The following is a 24,086-nucleotide window of genomic DNA, read 5'->3' as shown; positions in this document are numbered from 1 at the left end:
CTTGCCTGTGTATGTTAAAAACCTGCACAAACAGTTTAGATTCTAATCCCGTTTTGCCTTTCTCCACAGACAAAATTGCAACCAAGCTATCGGCAAGCCTGACAGCAGCCATGAATTTCAGCTTGAAGGATGACTGAGGCAAATTGGATGCTGGGCTGCTATCGATCTACCTCAGGAAGACTGTTTCAGCGTGGCACACCCGTAGGAGAAAAAAAGTTCCCATCATACCCATGCATCATTGTGGAACGGATCTCTGCAGGCCTAGGAAGAACTAATGAGCTATTTTGCCAAAAAAGTTTATTGAACAGGTTAAAATCAGACTGTTAAAATAAGGGTGTAATTGCATTAACATTGTCTCAGATCTGGCTCTTCATATTACAGCAGATTTACAGAAAAGAAAATCTTGTTCCAACTCAGTCTCAAGTGTCTTCAGTGCCAGATTCAATTGAACAGAGGTACAAGCTGAGGTATTAGTTCGGCTCTTCTTCTAAAAGAGCACACAGGAATGCCGTTCTTGAGAACAGGGACTCGGGGACACTTCCCTTCTAGTCAGAGTTGCAAAAAGGAGGAGGTTACCGGGCCAAATTGTGTATGGGGAGAAATTCTAGAGTTAATTAAAATTAATTTAAAAAAAATCTCTGTAACCGTTTCTCTCTGTTGATCTATTTTCTTGACAACCAGGGACTGAAAATTAAAAACAGCTCAATTAAGAATAGGCAGGCCATATCAAACTCAGGCATAATAATATCTGGCTGAACTCTTTAATATCTTCAAAGATTTTAGGATACTCGGAGAAAATCAAATAAAGGAATCATATGTCCCAGATCTGCTTACTCAAATAAATACGATTATTGACCAAAAACCTTGCCAAAAGAGATGCTGCTTCCTTCAGCTGCATCCGTGGGGTTATTGATACCTCTTTGGCTCTTCTTGCTGACGTCTGGGGCTCAGGCCTATCAGCTTGTGAAAGAGTCTGGATGTTGTAGAGACTGCCTGCTCCGAAGGTTGTACCGCGGAGCCTGTAACAGGCAAGACAAACATTACCTATTAAAATTATAGCTGCCCCTCTCACTATCCAGGCTGATTCTGGCCAGCTACAATTATGTAAAAGCATAAATACAAAAGCATTAAAAGTGTTAATTAAATAAAAAGTTAATATCAAAAGCATGGATGGTATGGGGATGAGCTTTTGTCTCTCACTCAATTTTAAGGCACTTTCAGAAGGCCAGGAGGGTGGAAGTGGATCTTTCCTCTAGAGACAAGGCGTTCCACAGTGCAGGAACCACTGCTCTTCTTGACCCCACTAGCTGAAATTTCTTGGCTAGGGCTCCAGAGAAGGCCTCTTCTGACTGAGTGAATGGCACAGGCCCATCACATTGGAGCAAGAAGTTCCTCAGATGCAGAGAATATCCACAGGCCTGCTTTATTATTCATTTAATTATAAGCTGCCCAGAGTCATAAATGTGAGATGGGTGGCTATATAAATGGAATGAATGAATGGGGCCTCGGTCCTTGGGCTATTCATTGATTGTCAGGTAAGAAACGTAACTGCCCCGTGCTGGCAGAAGAGTTTTGTGTATGATGCAGTGTGCTTCTTAAAAGAATGAAAAGTTATATTTCTGCAGAGACACTCGGGGAAAAACATTTTTTTTAGAGAAGCATGTTTAAAGAAGTATTTCTGCTGCAGAGTAATAGCATGACCTTGAAAGGTTTGTGAAATCTCAGCACTGTTTCCTTTTTGCTGTTACATGACCGAAAACAATGTAATTAGAGCAGGAATATTCTAACATTAGCATAGTATAATATACAAGCTATTTCTCAAATGTGCACGAGACGGGAAACCTACTGGTCCTAATTCTACACCAATGCGGTAAGCCCTTTTCCATCAGTCAGGCTGTTTCTTGACCCATTTTTTTTTTAAAAAAATTCTCAAAATCAGAAACAGAATTATGCAAATATATTGTGACACACACAGCATTTGTTATCAATTCAATCCAGGATTTGAAAGGTAAGCAACCGTGAGTAAACTAATTACTGAATTCTGTCATGTGGTAGCAGAAAGTATGTAGGCTAAATGCATGCCGTAAAAGTCTGAGAAGGATGCAAAATGTAAAACAAGTGCAAATTTATAGAAAATGTGCAGTATCTGCTGAAATGTAAAAGTGAACCAGGGGCTGGAATAAAGTTCCCAAAACTTGAGAAAGTGCTGCAATCATGGATGCTTCATTACCCTTTCTCCCCTCCCCCGATTTAGAAGCGTAGTTAAGTTCAGAATGGAAAAACCCCACCCCCATCCCCACTATTTACCATAATTTAGTCTACAAATTTAAATAAGTGAACTGGAACACTGCAGATTTTCAGCCCAGCTTAATATCTTGGTCACGGTGAATTCTTGGAAAATAATTCTTTCCTCTGCAGTGTTATTGCTTCTAAATCATTTCCCCCTACTTTTAGCTTAATATCCCTCACTCCCCCACTCCAAAACACAGCTTGGGAATCAGCCTAAGCAACATGAGGGCATTTAGCATACTGTATATTTTAGGGACTTTTAAGGGAAAGTGGAGGATTGTTTAAGCTCCCAAAATTCTACAGCAGGATAGAGAAGTCCCTTGAATATTTCATGATCAGGTGTCCTCCGTGCATGTTACACTCTTAACTCCCAGGATCCCTACTAGCAGCATGGTTTCTTCTGTAGAACAATTTTTTCACCAAACGACCTGATGTGGCACTTGGCTTTAACTCACCCCATCCACTGGTATAGAGATTGTCAGCAGCTGAGTGGCAACGTTTTGGGATTGCCTTTGCTGGCAAAGCAATGAATGACGAGGCTGGGAAGATGGCCATCCTCTCTGCCTGGAGCTGCTAGTCCGCATCTCTGATAGAAAAAAAAAACCAAACCACTGCACTGATGACTTTCAAAGATGCTCTTAGAAATGAGTGCAAATTCCATTCTGTGAGACTATACCAGCCTTTGGGAGCCAGACCTGTTCTATGCAAGCACATTTGCTTAAACACCGATCTAACACATGAGAATTACTGAGAATGTTGAAGATTGACTCATGTTAATACACCTTAATGGTCTCCCAAGAGAAGATTTTATCTGAATAGCCAAATCTTTACCAGTTGCCTAAAATCCTTCTCTCCTACCCAAACAAACCTCCCAAACTGGGAAGTTTCACAAGAAGGCTGTTGCTGCTGCTGCTAGTGAAAAGGAACAATTCTTGCCGTCTTCAGATAGGAGCCACAGCAGAGCCCCAACTGCTGTTGATGTGTAGAGAAGGCTGTGAGAGAAAGGCTAGTCTTGGATGTGCTTTAAAAGCCTCATAAAGCAGAATGCGGAACATACACACGCACTCTGCATTGGGCTTGATATATCTACAGTACATACAAGGAGTCTATGGCTTTCCGTGTGCTGTTGGATTACTCCTGGCAGGCCCAGCCAATATGTCCAGTGCTAAGTGAACCCAAAAGGGATTTCTTTACACCATTGTAGCTTCATTCATTCATTCATTCTTCTTCTTCATTGCCTTCTGACGACTGCCCGGACAGGTTCGTGATTTTGCCTGGCAAGTTTTCAGAGGTGGTTGCCACTGCTTTTTTCCTAGGGCTGAAAGAGTGACTGGCTCAAAGTCTCCCCAGCGGGCTTTGTGCCTAAGGTGGGTCTAGAACTCAGAGACCTCTGGGTTTCTAGCCCTGTGCTTAACTACACTTGTCCTCAATAGATTCTTTGTAGAGCTGTAAATAACCTAAAAGTCTACAAACAGCAATTATTGCCCACTTACCAATTACCTCCAGGTTATTTTTGTAGTTCAACTGCTTTACAGCCCATCCTTGGTTTTCACAGTCTGCTGGAGAAAGGATTACAACAAAGTTCCATGAAGCACTTGTTAGAGATGCATATTGACAAGGCACTGTCCTTTCCAAAGAATTTTTTCTAACGTTTATCAGATAGGGTTCTTTCCAGCATTAATCAAAAGCCGTCTCTCCCCTTGCCTTTCTGCAAGTATATTTGTGAGATTAATAGCGCAGAGGAGAGTAGACTGCAGTCATGTTATATGCCATAAAATGGTAAGTTTGTATTTGTAGACATACTTCCCTATGGAATGGTAGCACTGTCTGGATTGGTACAAAATACTGAATTATAAACTAAATACACAAAGCAGGTTTGCAAAACACATTAGACTAAAATGTGATTGACTACTTGTTGGGGTTCAGTGTGCAAACATAGACCGAGTCAATCAAGGTCAGCAATTCCCGGAAAAGGGTTCAAATGGAAGTAGTCTGTTTGAGCCTATTTGTTTAATTGGAGGGGGGGGAAGCATCGGATATAACTTGAAAACACAATTGCAGCAAGCAGCAGCTCCCAAAGTTTACTTCTTTCGAAGTTTGCTGTTCCTTCAGAACCAAATTTCGGCATCATGGCAATCTGCTAAGGTAGGTCAGGAACAGAGAGAGATCTAGGCAGAACCATCCAACAGAGTTTCACAGAGGGCGGGAGAGTTAGCATTGTGCTTCCCCCCTTCTCCGGGACCTGACCTTTAGTCACTAAGTGTTCCCAATGCTACCTGCTACTTTCCAATTCCTCCACCAAGATGGCACTCACTTCTCTGGTATTCAGCCCAAGACTCCTTTGCGTCCGTTTCAGCTCTCTTCTCTGAACAGAACAGCAGCTTTGAGACACCCACTTCAGTCAATACCTCCTTTCCTGTTCTTGGCTTGGTGCCTTGAAAGAGAAGCTCCGGTTTAGCCAACAGCCTCTCTGGAAAAAAAAACAGGCGGCACGTGATGAGAAGAACCTATCGAGATCTAGAAACCTGACATGCTTGCATTCTACATCCTGGGCCAGAGAAGATCATACTATAGTAGGATTGTTATAAAAAGGTAAAGGTAAAGGTTCCCCCGCACGTGCGTGCTAGTCGTTTCTGACTCTAGGGGCCGGTGCTCATCTCCGTTTCAAAGCCAAAGAGCCAGTGCTTGTCCAAGGACGTCTCCGTGGTCATGTGGCCGGCATGACTAGACGCCAAAGGCACACGGAACGCTGTTACCTTCCCACCGCGGTGGTCCCTATTTTTCTACTTGCATTTTTACGTGCTTTCGAACTGCTAGGTTGGCAGAAGCTGGGACGAGTAACGGGCGCTCACTCTGCTACGCGGCATTCGGGATTCGACCCGCCAAACTGCCGACTTTCTGATCGACAAGCTCAGCGTCCTAACCCACTGAGCCACTGCGTCCCTATAGGATTGTTATATCATGTCCTAATTATTCAGGTCTAGAGCCCCCGCGTGCAGGCTGAAGCCTCTGGGTTTTCTCATGACATGGTTTTACCAACTCCATGTCTCATTTACTTGTAATGCAGACAGAGGGACCCATGTCACTCTCTAAAGCACTTGCATATTCTTCTGTCAGGCAAAAGGAGGAGGGAGATGCTAGCGAGCAATCATTGGGCAACCACAGCTCTCCAATCTTCTATTCTTCGTGTCAAAGACGGAGTGATGCATTCGTACATATTGCGCGAGCACCCAGCCCTTTGACATGGAACCAGCTGAACAACCCGAAGTGCTTGTACGTGCCCAAGCCTTTCCCTATTTTCAGCCAACTGCCTTCCTTCCTGTACGCCTTCCCCTTGATTAGCATCCCCAACCTGGAGACGGGCAGAAGCACCAGCTCCCATCTCTGCCTCTTCTATCCAAAGGTCTGACCCAAGAGTACTCCTTGGGCAAAGCCAAGCCATTTCCTCCTCCTCCTCAAGCCCACAACCGCACATTGCTCCTCTTTCATTACCAGTTTCTTGTAAAAGTTGCTGAATCTCCTTCCGAGTTTCCTGCAGACTCTGCAGCACCTCTTGGCTCTGTTTGGCTGGGTCCTTGTAGGTCCAAATGAAAGAAGCTAGTACAGCTGCGCACAGGCAAGCAAAAATCCGCCGCGTCAGGCCGACCCAGAAGGAGATGCTTTCCTAAGAGGAGGATAAATCAGCCGACTGTCCTCATTCAGTCACTAAGAGATGGGCAACCGTGAGGCTTTACGCTTCCTTAAACCTCAGCAAAGAAACCCTGCCTTCTCTTACTTCAGACTGGGTCATGGAGGGTTCTCATATCTCACGATGAACAGCAGCAAGGTGCAATTCCCTAACCCTAACTCTCAATACTTCATGGCTGAAATTATATTGGACTGATGCCCTAAAATTTCTGATGCCTTGCAGCGTCAGAAAGATATATGAAAAAATGCTTTGTAACGCTTGGATGAACCTCAGGCTGATAACTGGACGAAGTTCTAACAACATGCTAGATTTAAATCTTCTGCCCGATTTGATTTTTTTTAAAAAAAATTATCACTTAAGAAGAGGGAAATCTCTTTCAATCAGAATTTCAGCATGAAAAAAAAATAAAAAACCTGTATCCCTCTTTCTCGTTGCATTTATTGAGAGACACAAAGTCCCCATTTGGCATCATAAGGGGCTTTTTTCAGGGGCCAATCAAAGTGTAGGGAGAGGATTTTCTGAGTATAATGCAGTACTGTTAGTGAGACTTATTATTTAAAATCTCAGTAATCATATATAATCAGGATGTGCGACTTCTTGAGGGATGGTGTTGTGATTGTATGCCTAACAGAAGCAGAGTAATGGATAACTACAATAACTGGACTCTAAATAATGCAAAAGAGAAACAAAACAAATACCAGGGATGCCTAATTTCAACAAATAAATTAGCATTTAATTGTTCTGGCACTGAAACCCTTAGCTATAATTTTTCATCACATTCTGTCACTACATGGACAGCCCATCAGTGAACCCGGCACTTGGGTTCCGGCTTCAGTAAATACCTATCAACTTAATTCAAATGTAAGGGTGGCAATGTTTAGAAATTCAGTTTTTATTCCTAAAGTATGGCTACTTTGTGCCCTCATGCATTTTGCTAATAACAAAACAATCCTCCAGACTCTTCACTGAATCAAATTAAGGTGAGAATTCAACTTCCTCAGAATCATTTAGTTCCGCTTAGCTGTTCCTCTAGCTCTACGCTTCCCCCCCCAAAAAAGCTTATTTAATTGCAGCCACTGTCCCTTAACAAGGGTGAGCATGACATCATGACACTGCAGGCAAAGACCTGGGGACAAAAACTCATCAAGTCATTTGTGCTGGAACAGTAAGACAGTTCCTCAGTTGAGATTAGCATCAAAGCCTCCCCGCAGGCACAGCCTATTTTTGGTAACCCATCTTGTCTTTTTCTCTCTCCATTTGCTATTGCAAAGGAATGACCCTACCGTAGGGTCGTAGCCCTCTTCTGAACGATCCAGGAGAACATTGCAAATGACACGTTCCAGATAAATATTAGCTCCCACCAAGGTCAGCAAAATGAGCCTGGAGATAAAAGGGGGAATAAAAGGCCATTAAGAGAAAGCGTAGAATATATTTTCACAGTCCACATGACCATGGCTTCCATTCACAGAAGAACGGATTCTTACGGTTTTTGTACAATTACACCTTTGGACAATTCCAGCTTCCTTTCGAAAGGTAGCTAATTTTTAGTCCTCATACTGTGTATACATGGAGAAGAAATTTTGGCATAGAAATTGAACTGCACCTTTACCAAGCTTTGACTAGACCTACTGCGGATGGCAAAAGGTGAGATGCCAACTTTGGGACAGAAGAGAGTTTACATTTGCTTAATGCTGAAAACAGGAACACTATATAAATAATAAATGCAGTGTTTTGAATAAATACAACTTGCCCCTACTTCCCATTTGTTGCAGATACCTTACTATTTCCTCATCTGCTGTCATCTACAAAAAGAGTAAAAAAAACCCTCTGAATCTTCAATTTTTTTCCTATGGCACCCGTATGCAGAAATGTCTAGTCTTATACAGGCTGTCCTCAACTTATGACCAATTGGGACCAGATTTTCCATTGCTAAGCAAGGCGGTTGTGAGTTGCAGCCAATTTTATGATCTTTTTTTTGCCACAGTTAAGAGAATCACTTCAGTTGTTAAGTGAATCCCACAGTCACTGAGCAAATCCAGCTTTGCTTGTTTGCTTGGGAAGATCACAAATGGTGATCATACGACCTCAGGGTGCTGCAACCATCATAAATGCATGCTGGTTGCCAAGTGCCCGAATTCTGATCACGTGACCATGGGGACCAGTCATAAATCACTTTTTTCAGTGCCACTGTAACTTTGAACTGTTGCTAAACAAATGGTTGTAAGTTGAGGATCATCCATACTAAATTTTCACTTACTGCAGTCTGATGGTATGATTGCTGAACAACTGCAGGGAAGGCAAACAGTGGAACTGCCTTACACTGTGTTAGATCTTTGGTCTTACACTGCCAACACCAATTGACATTGGCTTTCCAAACTTTCAGAAGCCATTAAATCCTAGCAATGCCTGGAATTCCTTGGAATTAAAACTGGGGATGTTCAGTATAAGAAAAGGATCCTCTACAGTTCCTCTTTCACAGTCTAATCAATTCTAGCAGAAAAAGAATAGTACCTTATGTGACCAAATTACTTGGGCTTGATTATGTCAAAGGCTATTTGATTTATTGAAAATATTTAGATAACTGCCCGTCTTAGGCAACCTAACACTGGGCCGCTCATAGATGACAATGAAAGCCATTAAAACACCTTGTATCACTTCTTGTTGCACCAAGAAATACACCTGCGGATGCCTTCAAGGAAGTCTTGAACCCTCCCCCTGCATTCCTGATCCAGTTGTTTTGAGGTGGACCGGGACACTGAGCAATCAAGGGCATTTTATGTTCTTCTGGGGTTTTTTCCTCACCGAGCTCTTGCAGTCCGCTGGCTAGAGGTCAGCAGCAGTGCAGAAACACCACTCAAAAGATGGAAGAAGACAGAATAGAGAGCATTGGATTCCCCCACTACAAAGCGGTGCAGGAAGGTCACCCGATTAAAGATCTCTGCAAAGGCCACTTGTTGCTCGATGGCTGAATTCTGCAGTTCTCGGAAGGCCTGCTGTATACCTGCAGAAGGGAGAGGAAGGACAAGGAGCTGTTGCCCTCCCAGACAAACTGGGTGTCTTATTTGGGGCACTTAATGCTGGTTTGTGACTGTTTTTTAAAAAAATGATTATTTGGGCCACTTACACACAAAGATGATCAGGGGACTGGAGGCTAAAACTTACAAGGAACGGTTCCTGGAATTGGGTGTGGGCTAGGACGCTGAGCTTGTCGATCAGAAGGTCGGCAGTTTGGCGGGTCGAATCCCGAGTGCTGCACAACAGAGTGAGCGCCTGTTACTCGTCCCAGCTTCTGCTAACCTAGCAGTTCGAAAGCACGTAAAAAATGCAAGTAGAAAAATAGGAACCACTATGGTGGGAAGATAATAGCGTTCCGTGCGCCTTTGGCGTCTAGTCATGCCGGCCACATGACCACGGAAACATCCTCGGACAAGCGCTGGCTCTTCGGCTTTGAAACGGAGATGAGCACCGGCCCCTAGAGTTGGAAATGACTAGCACGCATGTGCGGGGGAACCTTTACCTTTAGTTCAATGAAGAGAGATATGAGGGGGAGACATGATAGCAGCCTTCCAATATCTCAGGGGCTGCCACAAAGTAGAGGGAGTCAAGCTATTCTCCAAAGCCCCTGAAGGCAGGACAAGAAGCAACGGATGGAAACTAGTCAAGGAGAGAAGCAACCTAGAACTAAGGAGAAATTTCCTGACAGGTTCCTGACACTCTTCTATAGTAGGCAGTTCCTCCTTCTTCCAGTATTGCGAAACCAAAAGTCTTGCTGTCATTAAATTCAACATCAATTTAGTTTCTATAACAGTACAATCTGTAATAATACCCAACAAGTCCACCATATATGATAGTACATTGCAACATTTAGATTGATAATTTGAATACATACATGCAAATTTTTTAAAATCTAAATACCATCTATAAAACATTTTATAAAAATTCTCTCATAAATTTTGTGCCTAAATAAATTTAACATTTCTGACCCAAATTTTTCCCCAGGTATCTATCGTTATTAACTCCTGAATATTCTGGGCCCATTTTATCATACAATCTTTAACAAAGGCTATTGCTAAGCACATTGGTTTGTGCTTAAATTGTAAGCCGCCCTGAGTCTTCGGAGAAGGGCGGGATATAAACGGGATTAAAAAAAAAATTAAAAAAATTTCCATTTCTGCACCTATTTCTATCAATACATTATGTATCCCTCTTATATGCACTTAACTTTGATCTCTAATTTGTTTTACCAAATTTCTTTCCATCTAACTTATATCTGGCCATACTGAAACCAAGTTTGTACTATTTTTCCTTCTTTTAAAATATTAAATGGCTTTAACTGCCATACATTTCTTTCCAGTCTAAAAATATCTTTATATGTAATCACATCATGTTTAAATCCCAAACTTATATTTTCTATAAAAGCATTATCCACCTTTTTATCATACAATTAATATACATACCAACCGTATAATAAATCACATCCCATCTTTCAAATCAAAAAAGAATTTAGGCAATCTTGCATGATTGGAGTACTTTTAAAAGGTCCTTTTTTATCTTTCTGTTTATCCAGCACTCCATTCCAGTCTTCCATTAAAATACACGATTTATAATCCCATTGAATTATTTTATAGAAACTTTGTTACCATCTTTTGCAACTTAATGCTTTCGAAGCGTAGCTTGCAGATCCTCAAGAATCTGCATCTTTGATCTCGCTGCCCCCACTACTTCACTATTAGTAGATTCTTGAGTTGTAATTGTAGGATACTGTTTCTGTTGCTGTTGTTGTTGTGCCTTTCGTCTGGTTGCAGCCCGTGTCACTCTCAGGGCCTTTGATTCTTCTAATGAAGCCAAGGGCTGCGCAGTTTTCAGAGTTTGCTGTACTTCTTTTGAAATCAGCGAGGTGATTTCTTCATCTCGCTGTATGCCTTCCGATTGTATCTGTCGCGCTCTTTCTTCTTTTCCTCTTTCAAATTCTGGGGATGGCGGTGAGTCTGCTTTCAGTATATTACAATAAAAATCTTGTGCCTTCAGAACTGTATTAAGACGATATCTTGTACCAGCATAATTCACCACTATCCCAGTTGGTATCTCCCATCTAAACTGGATCTGTCATTTTTTTTAATTCATCTGTCAGGAAAACAAACTCTTTCCTTTTTCTTAAAATTCTTGGTGGAATTTCTTTCAAAATTAAGACCTCTTGATCAGCCACTTTAAATCTGTTATTATAAAAAGCTTGAATAATCGCATTTCTAATCGTTCTCTTTGTGAAATAAACAACCACATCTCTTGGTAATTTTCTTTGCCTAGCAATCCAGGAGTTGACACGAAATATTTTATCTATTTCCAATATAATATCTTCATCTCGCCAACCCAAAATAGGCGCTACAGCTTTTGCCAATATCTCTTCCAAATTTTCTTGTGGATTTTCTTTCAGACCTCTTATCCTCAAAGCAAACTCCATGTCTCTATATTGTATCATTACCACCTCATCATCAATTTTATCCATTTTATTCTCGGCTTCACACATTTTAGCCTCCAATAGCAAATTATTTTGATTAACTTCTTCCACACGTTCATCCAGACTCTCAATACAAACTGTCAATCTCTGAAATACCAGCAAAATATCCTCTCGTATTTCCTTATTTTTCTCATTAATAAGCTCTGCCATTTGCTCGGATTGAAGTTTTAAAGCATCTTGTAAATCTTTTAATGTTAATGTGGGTGTAGGTGCTGCGGGGGATGGCATCAATGTCTGAAATCCAGATTGTTGAACTGATAATGCCCCCGCACTTTTAGAGACAGTAAATCTATGTGATTTGGAAGCCATTTTAACACCCAATTAACTTTCGTTTCTCACTTTCACTTTTTTGCCCAAATTGCAACTTTATTGCTTCACTGTTAAATATCCAAATCTTTTAAACCTCTTTTAAACCAACTTCAAATGTTTTAACAGTCTTTTACAGCTTTAAAAATCCACTTCCTGTCTTACTCCTTGATCTTTTATTTTATTTTCCTTATTCTTTTGTTCTTCCTGCTTTCTCCAAAAATTTATTCCAGCGCCATCTTCCTCCCCTTCTTTTAAGTTAAACTGGAGTTAAAGATCATATACTTGCTGTTTCAATATTCTCCTGCTCAGCTCTGCCTGCGTCTGAGTAATCCAAAGTACAATATTGAGTGCAGGGATGGTTGCAGCATCCTGCTCTGTTTTAAAGCCTTAAAACAGAGGAGTCCCCAAGTCCGGAGTTGAATTCAGGTTCTGAGGGAGCTCTTGCCCTTCGCTCCCCAGACTAATCATTCTGGGGATCTAGGGGAGCTCTACCTCTACCTGAATGCTCACCCCCCTTCTCCCGAAGGGGGGATTCCCAAACCGCAAAACAGCTGATAGTTGCTGTTTTCATGATTTGAACGGAACAATGGGGCTGACGGTCAAAAATGACCGCCATTGACAGAGCCTTGCCACTCGGAAGTCCCCAAAGCTTGGTAGCTTCTTATGCAATCCTTATGGCAAGACTGAGTTAGGTTGAGTTGACCAAGCAGTATGAAATATAAGGTCAACCATAAGGGTAAATAAGTCTAAACTCCTCCTGAATTTTCAAAAGTGAGAAGAGGCTCTTGGCGTTCAAGGTCCATAATACACATTTGCAAATTAAACTAAATTAAACTTCGATAATTCCAGTTAATGTTTCTAGTCATTGTAGGCTTGGAAGGGCATTCCCCTTGAAGAACGTCTGCTAACCTGAGTGGGTGGTATCATCAAACTATACACCTAAACACTCTGACTCGGTATAAGGCATCTCCATGTCTTTCTAAGCATACCTGCTAGAATGTGGCTTTACTACTTTAGACTGGCACAGTAACAGCTGACTGGTACCCCTCCCTAATCTCCAGACAGCTATATGGCTTTGTGTAGTCATTTACAAGTGTATTTATGTGTACACAATATATAGCCGCTGTGTGCAGTGCCTTTGAGTACGAAGTGTACAGTACATAATGCATTAGAGATAGTTGTAAAGTGATGCTTTTCAGGATTGGGATTAAAAATGCAGCAAAAATTCTCACAATGTGCGAGAGGGCTTGAGAAATATGCTCCTGCTAAGGAGCTGACTCAGGAGCCTTGAATTCCAATTCCAGTTTCATAACAAATCTCCCCATCTCAGATTTGCTTGCAGCTTTCAGCTTATGGCAGCTTGTAGGAATATTTGCTATAGGAATGAGCTCCTCAAAAACAACAACAACATAATTTGTAGATAGTCCTCAGGTTACGACCACTTGTTCAGTGACCACTCAAAGTTTCAATGGTGCTGAACAAGAGGAGTATGTATGTAACCGGTCCACAAAGTTGCAACCATCACAATACCCCTGCAGTCACGTGAGGATGACTCAGGCAACCCCTGAATCGCCAACCCAAGGTCATGTGATTGCTATTGTGAACTTCCCTGCCAACTTTCCACTAGCAAAGTTAATGGGGGAAGATAGCAGGAAGTTGTAAGTTGCTCCTGCTTTTCCTTGTATTGATTGCCCACAACACCCACCCCTGGATTCTGTGGCATCCACTCTGCACATATAGCTCTTGCCTACTGACCCGGTTGCTTGGGTCCCCCACCTGTTCTCAGACTGCAGTCACACGAGCTTCTTGTTTAACGACCCACCCAATCCTGTGGTTACAATGGCAACCAAGATTGCTAAGATTACCATAGTTAAGTAACGAGGTCACATGATATTGCAATTGTATTTTAGCAGCAGGAATCCCAATTCTAAGGACTACCAATAATCTGTATGAAACAAGTACTAGGCTATCAAGTTCCTGGGGAAAGCAAGCTTTGCACACATGGACTTGTAAATCTATTCATAACAAGTTTGTGCCTTGCTTTGCAATGTTTTTGGATAGCATAATCCAAGCAAAGAAATTAAGTAGCTTGGAATACTTTTCCTTGCATGAAATGAATTTTTACGCATTATCTTAAATAATGCATTTCTAAATGTATCATTCTCCAAAACATGTGCATTCTGACAGGTTTACTGGAGTCAAAATCTGCCCTGCAACATTTTGAGAAGTGCAAAATCGAAAAGGTCATTAATTTGCAATCCACTCATTAGCCCAGCTGATGTAATGGATCACATCTGGCTTGCATTCAGATTCCCAAACTACCAGTTTCTTAACTTGCAAACCATAGGCTGCAAGCAATGTAGCAGCTTCTTTTTTTTTTAAAGTCACTAACTTAAAAAAACCCCCACTGAATTAGGGTACCAAAATTTGTTTCTCTAGATATATTTTTATGAGCTTGAATATGGTGTCAGAAGTTTCTTGAGTCAATATACTAATGCTGTCGTGTATTCCAGTACTTTTAGGAATTGAAACTCCTGCCGTACAATATGACACCAGACGTTTTTGCATCAACACAGACAGGGGTGATCTCTGTTAATATCTAGCCGTCAGTGCAAACTCTTAAAAGGAATAATAATGCAGCTTTGTTCTCAGGTCACCTTGGGAGGAGTCACGGAGCGTCTGCCATAGCAGCTCCCCATCGCGCAAGATCTGCTCCTGAGAGCGCAAGGTGGCATTTTGGATCCGAGCCGTCTCTTCTGCAAGCTGGTTGGTAGATTCCAACTGTTGGGCCACGGTTTCTGAAGAGGAGATCAGCCTGGTAGGCGTAGATAAACAAGGAAGTAATTCACTGTGGTCCAAGGTAAACCATCCACCATATTTCCAAAAAGGGCTCCCACCTGAAAGGGTTCTTTATTGACTTGCCTACCCAAAAGTCTGTTTTGGGCATTTCAGTGGCCACATTGCCACTGGCGTGAGATCAGCAAAGGCTGTCTGTGGAAATATTGCAGCCTGCATTAACCACATTGAAAGCTTTCACAACTACAGAGATAAGCGTGCTTCACCCAGGAGTGAAACCTAAGTGACCTGCCAGCTCCCTCTCCTATTAATGGTCAACTACGTTGACAACTAAACTATTACTGTATCCCATCACCATCTTTCCTCCAGCAGTGTTTTTGTGTGCTTTTTTCTTGCTTCCAAATTATGTTCTTGAAAACCAACAAAGGCTTACATGGAAAAGGAGAAGCGTTTATCCATTTATTCAAAGCTGAGCCTTGGCATGCTATGCAAAAGTGAAATATTGAAAATTGGACCAGAACCTCGGAAGTACCCATTGGCGTGGATAAATTGGGGTGGGAACATTCCCAGCATATGCCTTGGTTTATTTTAATAATTAAATTAATTAAATATCTCTGGATGGGAGACATCAAACATGTAAATAAAGAATTGATGTGAAGCAGAGATTTGGAAGTCACTGGATCTTCTGTTCTGGTACAGATTCACCAAATGGAACGTGGCCATCCTAGGCGCAGACATTTGAAAATAAAGCCAACTGAACTCTATGGATTAATTTCTGATTAAATATGTATAGTTCATGTTTATCTTTTAAAAAGAATAGGGTAAAGGGGGTTGCACTTTTTAAATAGAAATAAGGATTATGTTTAATTTTTTTAATACTGTAAAATGAAGTTGGCATTTGTAGTGTCCAGTATACTCATGGAATATAGTTTATAAATCCTAATCTGCACTAGGGTTTATAATCTATAGGTATTAGAGTGGAAACCTGTGGTCTTCTAAATGTTTCTGTTCATCTGCTGGACTGATGGAAACTGTGGTCTGCTATATAATGACATCCAGCTATCTAAGTCCATTGCCTCTGTTCCATGTTCATGTATCCTTTCCTCAATTATCTAAGCCTGAGTTGCGGTGTTAATTTCTTTTCCAGATTGTCACTGCCAGTTCTAATTACACACAAAGGCAGGAACCACAAAGTGCCAATTTCACTGTGCCCCTCCTCAGGTCACAGATTGCTAATTATGCCCCAAGTATAAGAAAGCCAATCTATAGCCTTGCTCACTGAGCTTCCCCACCTCCCCTCTTTAGATAGACTTTTTCCTCCATTTTCACCCCGTGTCAGCTAGATAAAGAAAGATGCAAGTAGATCTGATGGGTCGTGCTTCCCACATTAGATAATCTGTCCTTCAGAAACCAGCCTATAACCACAGGAAACACGGGAATGACACTGTCACTTGGGGGCTCGTTCACCTCCTGTCCCCATGTAACTGTAGATATGGGGCATTACACTGAGTCTTGATGGTTGAAATGAAATTCTGAAGGTTCTACAGACCTGGCAGGGAGAGAGTTATCACGTAAATCACTCAGGCCTGCTGACTTCCAGATGTTTAAGTCTTTCAACATGTAATGTATTGGGCTTGCTTTGTTAAGGGAACACCACGTGGTAATTGCTGGAAGGCTGTTTGAGCAGGGAAGCTAGCTAACGACTCCCAGCTCCTCAGACAACCCGTCTCCAGTGCTGCTATTGGTTGCCCCTAGGGCGGCAATAGGTTGCTTCAAACCTATTGGTCGCTGCCTGGGGGCCAGGGTATAAATTGCTGCATCTGCAGCCCTGTTTCTCAGTTCAGTTCCTGCAAGCAATAAACTGTGATCTTTGCTGAACTCACTCGCCTCGTCTTCATTCCTGCACAACGAACCCAAGTACGCAACACAGCAGCAACTCTTTTCTTCCCACACCAAGATAAAAGCATGAAAAAAACCAGCTGACTGGCAAAAGACAAACCCACAGTGCAATTCAATGGACAAAGAACACTGTTGAATCAGTCCCATTTTAAGTATAGTAGTCACCCCTTGTAGATTGCAAAAAAAAAGGGGAAGAAGCATGCTCTGCTACTGAACAGATATTCCTTGGAAGCTTAACCCTCTTCTTTGTTGCAGAATCAAGAGACTCAGACCCCGGACTCAAAAGGAGTTTGTTTTATTTTGCGCGCAAAAGGTTCAGAGCAAAAATCAATATCAATGTCTGAACACCTTTTCATGGAAAAGCAAGTACATATATATATAGTCTCCAAAAGCAGCAAAACACGGAAATGTAACTTATGAGCTCTGATTGGTTACATGAGTTCTAGGCCCCTTCTAGCTCATCCCTAGCCCCCCTTAGCGATGCTAAATTATAGCTAAATGTCTTGCAACCTTTTCTCTAGAAAAGGTCACAGGTGTCTTGCTAAGCATCTTAAGTTTCCGGCACCATGTTTGTGGTTACCTACAAGCGAGACATATGTGGTTAGCTGTAACTGAACTCTGTGCTGGCCTATGAGGTGTGACCGACAGTTGAACTTGTGGTTTGGCATCTTCCATTTCCTTGTTCTTCTTCCAACTAATACACACATTTTCTCTATGCCTCACTTTTATGTCCAACCTCACTTTTATGTCATGCAGCATTTTTATGTATTCTTTGTATCTTTCTTTATGGCCTGCCTCATCTTCTTCAGAGAATATTATGGGCATCCACCCCCCCCCCCGAGAAAGAACAGCTCCAGAGTGGTTTCTCCCCTTTCCTCCTTTCCAGGAAAAAAAAAGTCCTGCACCCAAGGACTGAATGACTGCAGAAAGAAACAGGAAAAACTTTGAATGTTATTCTAAAAAAAGTACTTCAGAGCATCTGAGGACACAAAATACTGCCCCTGTAACTTTTTAAGCAGCTGCCTCAATTACACATGATATCCAGCTAGTTGCACAATCTGCCACTTAAAGGTTATTTATCTATTCATCCATAATTATAAACCATCCCAGGCCTAACCAACAAGCATGCCAACAAGAGCATCTCATTAACTAACAATTGTATTCAACGTAATATCAATATCAGGAAACAATTTTAAAAATATGCAAAAGGTTGCTTCCAATTCCACTCTTTCCTTTTCAGTTAATTTCTTCTATTTTCATTAAGGCACTCAAAGCAATTTAAAATCCTAAAATTGATCTACTGTTTGTATAGTTTGCCCATGGTTAAGATTTCCTGCATTTTAACAAGCAATTCTCTATGTAGGAAGAAATGTCTTAACCTTCTACCTTCAGCTACCAAAAGAAGAGTTGCTGTCAAATTTCCTCAGGGTTATTTTATTTTATTTTAATTCCATTTATATCCCGCCCTTCTCCGAAGACTCAGGGCGGCTTACAAGCTTAGCAGTAGCCTTCATTCTATGTATATGCCTGCTTATTAGGGCTTTCACACACACCCCAAGCGGCATTATTACAAAGTCAGCTTAATTGCCCCCAACAATCTGGGTCCTCATTTTACCTACCTCGGAAGGATGGAAGGCTGAGTCAACCTTGAGCCTGGTGGGATGCGAACCTGCACTAATTGCAGGCAGCTGGTGTTACTTAAGGAGGCATTAGCCCACTGCTCCACCAAGGTTGGTGGATTATTTCTGGATTCAAGAGTAACACCTAGGAGATTGGTGATAGGATCCCTGACAAAGCTTCTTCTTTACCTCCTTAGCCTGTTTCTATCTAGATAAAGCACTCTTACCCTTGGGATTGGTAACCTGCAGCCTTGCAACTGTTTATGCTATAGGCCTAACTTCAAAAGTTTCAGTGAGTATAAACAAAGGGATTCCTTCCTCTCCAGCAGCCTGTAGGGCAAGAAGCTCAAGGGAAAGAAAAAGAAGGATGCAGCCTGCCCACTTTTAGTTCCGTACCTAACCCACCTACTAGCTTTGTCCCATGCAACCTCCTCTTCCCTCCCCAGCGGTTTATGCCCAAGGGAATTTAGCCTTCAATATAAAACAACCAACAACAAAAAGGAACCCCATTTTTCCTCACCTGTGCACAGTATCTTGGGCCTGCTGCTGCCAAGCCTCATTGTGAAGAAAATAACAGATGGCGTGCGCATGAGTGAAAAACTCAGTGTACACGCCAAAAGCCACTGGATCCATGTGCTGTGTGCAGTCACGGATGGAGCTACCAATTTCACAGGGTGGGAACTTCCTCCCAGACCTGTCAAGGAAAAGACAAAACCTTAGTTGTTGAGGAGAAACTATACAGCCAAAGGGGGAGGGGGAAAGGGGGGGGGAAATCCTCTTCTATGAAAAGGTGGCTTCCCTGGCTATACTACAGAAGCCCCCTACTCTCTTCCTAAGTCCTCAAGGGAAGTAGCATAGCAGTGACAGCTTGTGGCATTCCATAAAACAAAACACTTATTAATAGATCTGTGTAAAGCTTAATTAAACATCACTTTTAGCTGAAATCTTTTGAGATTCCTGATTTAGCATCAGCTTACTGAACCTAAATGAACTCCATTAGCTTCATCCAGCCACAGCTGAATTGTTCCGAAGCTTGCTCTCACTGCTGTTGTATCAATACAACGATAGTTAAACGACCTCAGAAGTTATTTGCATTTTATCCCTGGCTCAAGAGTAAGATAGAATGTATTGGCCTTAAAACAGGGGGTCTTCAAACTTGGCCCTTTTATGACTTGTGGACTTCAACTCCCAGAATTCTTCAGCCAGGAGGAATTCTAGGAGTTGAAGTCCACAAGTCATAAAAGGGCCAAGTTTGAAGACTCCTGACTTAGAACATTAGACAACCATAAAGTTTGCATAACTTGTTAGGCACTGTCACCATTATCACTGAAGGAAGTCAGATGACTGCAGTGATTAGGAACAGTGGCAGGATAGAGACCAGAAATAAGGAGAGCAAATTTCACACCAGTATAGTTTTCTGTTGGCCCAAGAACTGGCAAGAAGCGCTTCAAATTGAGGATAGAGAGAGGCCCTATGCTTTGACTCTTGTTCTTCACCCCTTCCGATTCTACATTCTCTGAGCAGATAAAAAAAATTACCTCAGTAAAACTTCTTGTCTATCACTGCTCTACAGCATACACCCAGAGCTGTACCCAACTCTAAGGTCAGCGGTGCTTAGTAAGGGGGAGCACCTACAATAGGTGAAAGCATACCTGCCCATCACTTTGCAACTAAAAGGATAGGAATACTGAGAAGTGGCTAGAATTTTAACTTTGCTTCCTCCTCCACCCTGTGATTAAACCCAGATTCTAGACTCCCTTCAGCTTAGAAACTTGACTCACCGTTGTAGGTGGCAATGAGCAAATGCCAGCGCAATACGGCTTTGCTGCTCTTCATCCATCTCCTTGCACCCACCATCCAATTGTCTCAAGGCCTCCATCCAACAAGGTCCATATCGTGGGTGTCGAGCTAGCTCCTGAACCCATTGCAGCTGGCTCCTGCCTTGGGACAGAAGGCCAGGATCTGGTGAATATGAATCACAAGCAATGAAACAGAAAGAAAACAGCAACATTCTGCCTGGATGGTACCACATGGTAGTAACCACTGCCGCAAAGCAATCAGTGAGGTAAACTAGCCAAAATTAGTTGAAGCTGCTGATGGAAGTTTGGGTGGGTATCCTCCCAGGGTGGAGCACCTGAGAGATAGGGAAATGAAGGCCTTCAAATGATGGTAGGAACTTGGCTAAACGACGAGCGTTTGGCTTTACTCCTCATCACACCATAGGACTTGTTTTTGATTTTAGTATTTGGTTCTACTATACAACAGAACAGCCATAATGTAGGCAAGGGTGTTTTTCTCACCTGTCTCTTGTTTTTTACCATTCTAATTTGTAAATTACAGTTAATAGCTTATGTGGGATATTCAGTAGTGATTTAATCAACAGCTGCTGTGCAAGCCATTACAGTAAAATGTGTGTGGTCTGGATTATGTTACACTGTACTTTTTACAATATAGTGTAACTTATTTAACTACAGTAGTATAAAATATTTAGAATATAGATTGCTCAGAAGTGCAGGGAAAATCCCTAGTCTAGTTTTTCTAGTCTAGTGGTTCCCTAATTCAAGTGATATTTGCTGCCCTCTAGTGGATATACATTTTCAAAAAAATCCCCTTGTTCTTAAAACGAGAAAAAGGGATAGCCATAAACACCTTAAAACTGGAATTCAAATTCGTGGATATTAAGATGTAAGGTTTTTTATTTGCTCTTGTAACACTAGGAAACATGCAAGTACTGTACTGCTGAAAAAGGGTATGTCTGCATACAGATGATCCAATGTATAGAGCCACTGATTCCACATATTATAAATAAGGAAGCAGCCTCTGTGAACATTCATTTTAAAAGTATAAGCTTGTCAGCCAGATTTTCTTTCAAGAATCTATACACAAGATCCAGTTTTGAAAGATCCAGTTATTCATGAATTTGTATGAGGCAGGCCTATCAAAGCACATAGAATATGTTTTTAACATGTCTGTATGCTTTGCTTATGTTTGCAGCATTTTTATTTCAGCTTTCTTTCCCTGAAATCATATCCTCTAGCTATTTGTCTTCCAACCCTCATCTCAGCCACTGTGGTCATAATTATATATTGGATGTGAATTTTAGCCCACACATCAAGAAATCAGGGAAAGTGGCTATATTTTATTTGCAGCTTCTAAATATTATAAGGGTTAGGTCTGATTCAAAGAACATTGAAGTATATTTAACAATCATTTATTTTATAAACCACAATTTGGCTAGATTCATCTAAAATGCTAACTAATGATTTGCTGCGTTTACACAATATATGCTAAGCCAAATAACTGTCTGTCACAATCTGAGATAATAAAGATCTTGAAACATGATCTACAAATCAATGGATTAACACAAGATGTATTGTTACACTCAAGGCTGGTTGAATAATTGAATCATATAGCATGGTCCTTACACAAAACTTAACAATATTTTTGGTAATCTCATTACAATAATGTGCTATGAATGGTGCAGTATGCAGCTTCTTTTTCTAAAATGTTTATGCAGTACATAATAAACTTTCTTGTAAAATGTAAATGTAATAATGCAATTGACTGGTTTATGTAATTCATACATTGAACAGTTAGTGCTGTTACTAAACTTCTTCAATAGGGTAAAACACTAACCAAGGTAAGCAAAATATTATTTATATACCCAAGTGAGATTGAACACATAACTAGTATTACAGATTATTGTATTATGTAACTAGACCACTGGTAGGCAACCTTGGCTTTTATGACTTGTGGACTTCAACTCCCAGAATTCCTGAGCCAGCATGGCTCAGCTTGGATACCTCTCCCTTTCCCCTCAGCATGGCTGGCTCAGGAATTCTGGGAGTTGAAGTCCACGAGTCATAAAAGAGCCAAGGTTGCCTACCCCTGAACTAGACCCTAGATCAGGTTTGTATTTACTAAATGTGACTTATACAATTAAAATATGTCAGTTTGCTGAGTATAATTGGTTACATTCATATCTCTGTCACAGGCTATGGTTTACAAACCACAAGAGTTTAATAACTCAAAATCTATTATGGTTCAGATATGTGAACCAGAATTAATATAAGCATTTTTACATACAAAGCTAATTTGAATTAATTTACATCAGGTTAGTATACTATTGTTAGAATGTTGCATGTTTTAAGTATTTAACATCAGTTGTGTTAAACACTCTGTCTCATTAAACAGAAAAATCTGTTTAGAGGGAAAGCATCTGCAAACTGCAAGTAATATTTATTGAAGCTGATGAAAGATATTACAAAAAGGCTAAAATTACTGTATGGCACTTGATGAATCCGGTTAAGCAAGCTTTTGTTCCATTTCAAAAAGTTACAAAACTAGATTGGTTACCAATGGGTTAGGGGTGTGTTTGTACTACCAGAAATAATAGCTTCCAAGTGCCTACAACTTCCGTTAATTAAACAAAGGGCAAAGTTTCCTCCCATCTGTTACTTCAATAGGCCTTATATTGTGACTAATGAAATTACAACGTGCTCAGAATTATAAACCTAGATTACAGCGGAAATATTTATCAGCAACCGAGTTGGACTATTTTTTTTTAAAAAAAATCCTCACAGATTTGAATGCTACTTTAAAACTGCCATTCTAAAAACTTGCAATCCGTGCCTGGTACTTCCAAAGCTACCGTTTAATCTTAAGAAATAACTTCATAAAGGTTTAAGTTCTTCTTTTAAATGAAATTTAATTCCTGCAATTTTGTTTTAGCACCAATAGCCGAGTGGCTTGACTCTGCGTTCTTCCAAGATTTATTTATTTATTTATTTTTTGGTGGCAGATTTTCAGCTCTTAGCCCAGGGGTCTTCAAACTTGGCCCTTTTATGACTTGTGGACTTCAACTCCCAGAATTCCTCAGCCAGCTTTGCTGGCTGAGGAATTCTGGGAGTTGAAGTCCACAAGTCATAAAAGGGCCAAGTTTGAAGAGCCCTGTCTTAGCCTATCACAGCCTCGGGATTTCTCGGTGATCTCCCAAGTAGAACGAACTTTCCAGACAGCTTCGCGCGCTCACGCGGCGCAGGAAAGCGCTTCCCCACGCGTTCCGTAGCACGCCTGCGCAGTGCAAAGGAGGGCGCGAGGGCGGGAAGACAACCCTCCACAGCTAGAGGGCGTCAGCGGCACCCCAGTGTTTCGTCTGTTTGGAAACAAGTCTTCCTTGTTTCTTTCTCAACCTTTCGCGAGAATTCCGGCTAGCGCCCGCGAATTTATGCCAAAAGAGGGAAAATTCCTAATTTTCGAGGCGGTGCCCGAGACGCCTCTATCCCGGCCTAGCCCTCGTCGCTTTCCTCGAACCTCCCAAAGCTCAGTGCCTACGAAATCTCGCTCCAAGTTAAACAAACGCTACACGCTTCCGCAAGCCGTCATTAGCTCTCGCGAGATTTAGTCTCAACGCACCGCCTCCCCCCTCGCAACGATTGACTCAGGTATTTCGTGGGTGTTCTACGAAGTCTCGCGGGAGTTTTCTCTAGCTGCTAAGTTTCCTTTGTTTCTGCCCTTTCAGTGGAAGGCTGATGAAACTTTCAGGATTTAGGCCGGTTGAGCCGCGGGCGGTTTCTCACATGACGTAATTTTCAAAACCTCATTTGCAACCAGCAGAGATAAAAAGCCTGAAAACACCGTGACTGAAACTCTCGCATTGTTCCGTTGATTCTCGCGAGAAACGACCCGCCTTGGTTCTCGGGATATTCATCAGGAGGAAGAAATACTAGCTGGCTTGTTGATTCAGAGCGTGGAACTTCGGCGCACGATTACCATGGCCCTTCCAATACTCTGCCTGAGGAAAAGAGCTCCGCGGAGCTGAATGCCATTTGCAGGCGCTCGCGCAGTTCTCCTTCTGGTTTGTTCTTCTCGCGGGAAGTTGGTTGCCTGAGACGACAACTCGCGAGATTTTCGTTTCCTCATGACTTGCCTGCCTCCCCGCTCCTCCAGTTCTCGTCTCATCTTCCCTCAA

The 24,086-nt window shown here is 41.7% G+C and overlaps 2 protein-coding genes across 7 annotated transcripts in view; one reads left to right on the top strand and one right to left on the bottom strand.

Annotated features, from left to right (window-relative positions):
- Positions 1–2,193, top strand: part of GNL3L (G protein nucleolar 3 like) — a 57,778-nt gene extending 55,585 nt beyond the window's left edge. For all 3 annotated transcript variants that reach the window (XM_081320371.1, XM_081320370.1, XM_081320372.1), the window contains one exon: positions 70–2,193. In XM_081320371.1, coding sequence (XP_081176497.1) covers positions 70–137 — 68 coding nt within the window. In that variant the 3' untranslated portion in view covers positions 138–2,193. The remainder of the gene's footprint in view (positions 1–69) is intronic.
- Positions 783–23,991, bottom strand: LOC308663725 (uncharacterized protein). Of its 4 annotated transcripts, none has more exons than XM_081320377.1 (11): positions 23,753–23,991; positions 19,897–20,077; positions 18,636–18,809; positions 14,459–14,616; positions 8,780–8,978; positions 7,261–7,357; positions 5,782–5,953; positions 4,604–4,723; positions 3,783–3,848; positions 2,745–2,875; positions 783–1,019 (listed from the first exon to the last, which is right to left on the bottom strand). In XM_081320377.1, the coding sequence occupies exons 1-11, from the start codon at positions 23,823–23,825 to the stop codon at positions 957–959; spliced, it is 1,434 nt and encodes a 477-aa protein (XP_081176503.1). In that variant the 5' UTR covers positions 23,826–23,991; the 3' UTR covers positions 783–956. The 4 variants fall into 4 exon arrangements, with proteins under 4 accessions (XP_081176503.1, XP_081176501.1, XP_081176502.1 ...); XM_081320375.1 differs by having other exon boundaries at positions 3,783–3,845; positions 4,604–4,759; positions 23,753–23,984; XM_081320376.1 differs by having other exon boundaries at positions 4,604–4,759; positions 19,897–20,056; positions 23,753–23,981.
- Positions 23,992–24,086: the final 95 nt, after the last annotated feature.

This window comes from Vipera berus, assembly GCF_964194415.1.
Source record: "Vipera berus genome assembly, chromosome: 2".
Classification (NCBI taxonomy): Eukaryota; Metazoa; Chordata; class Lepidosauria; order Squamata; family Viperidae; genus Vipera; species Vipera berus.
Note: the sequence above shows the minus strand (reverse complement) of the source record. Positions and strands in the feature narration are given on the sequence as shown.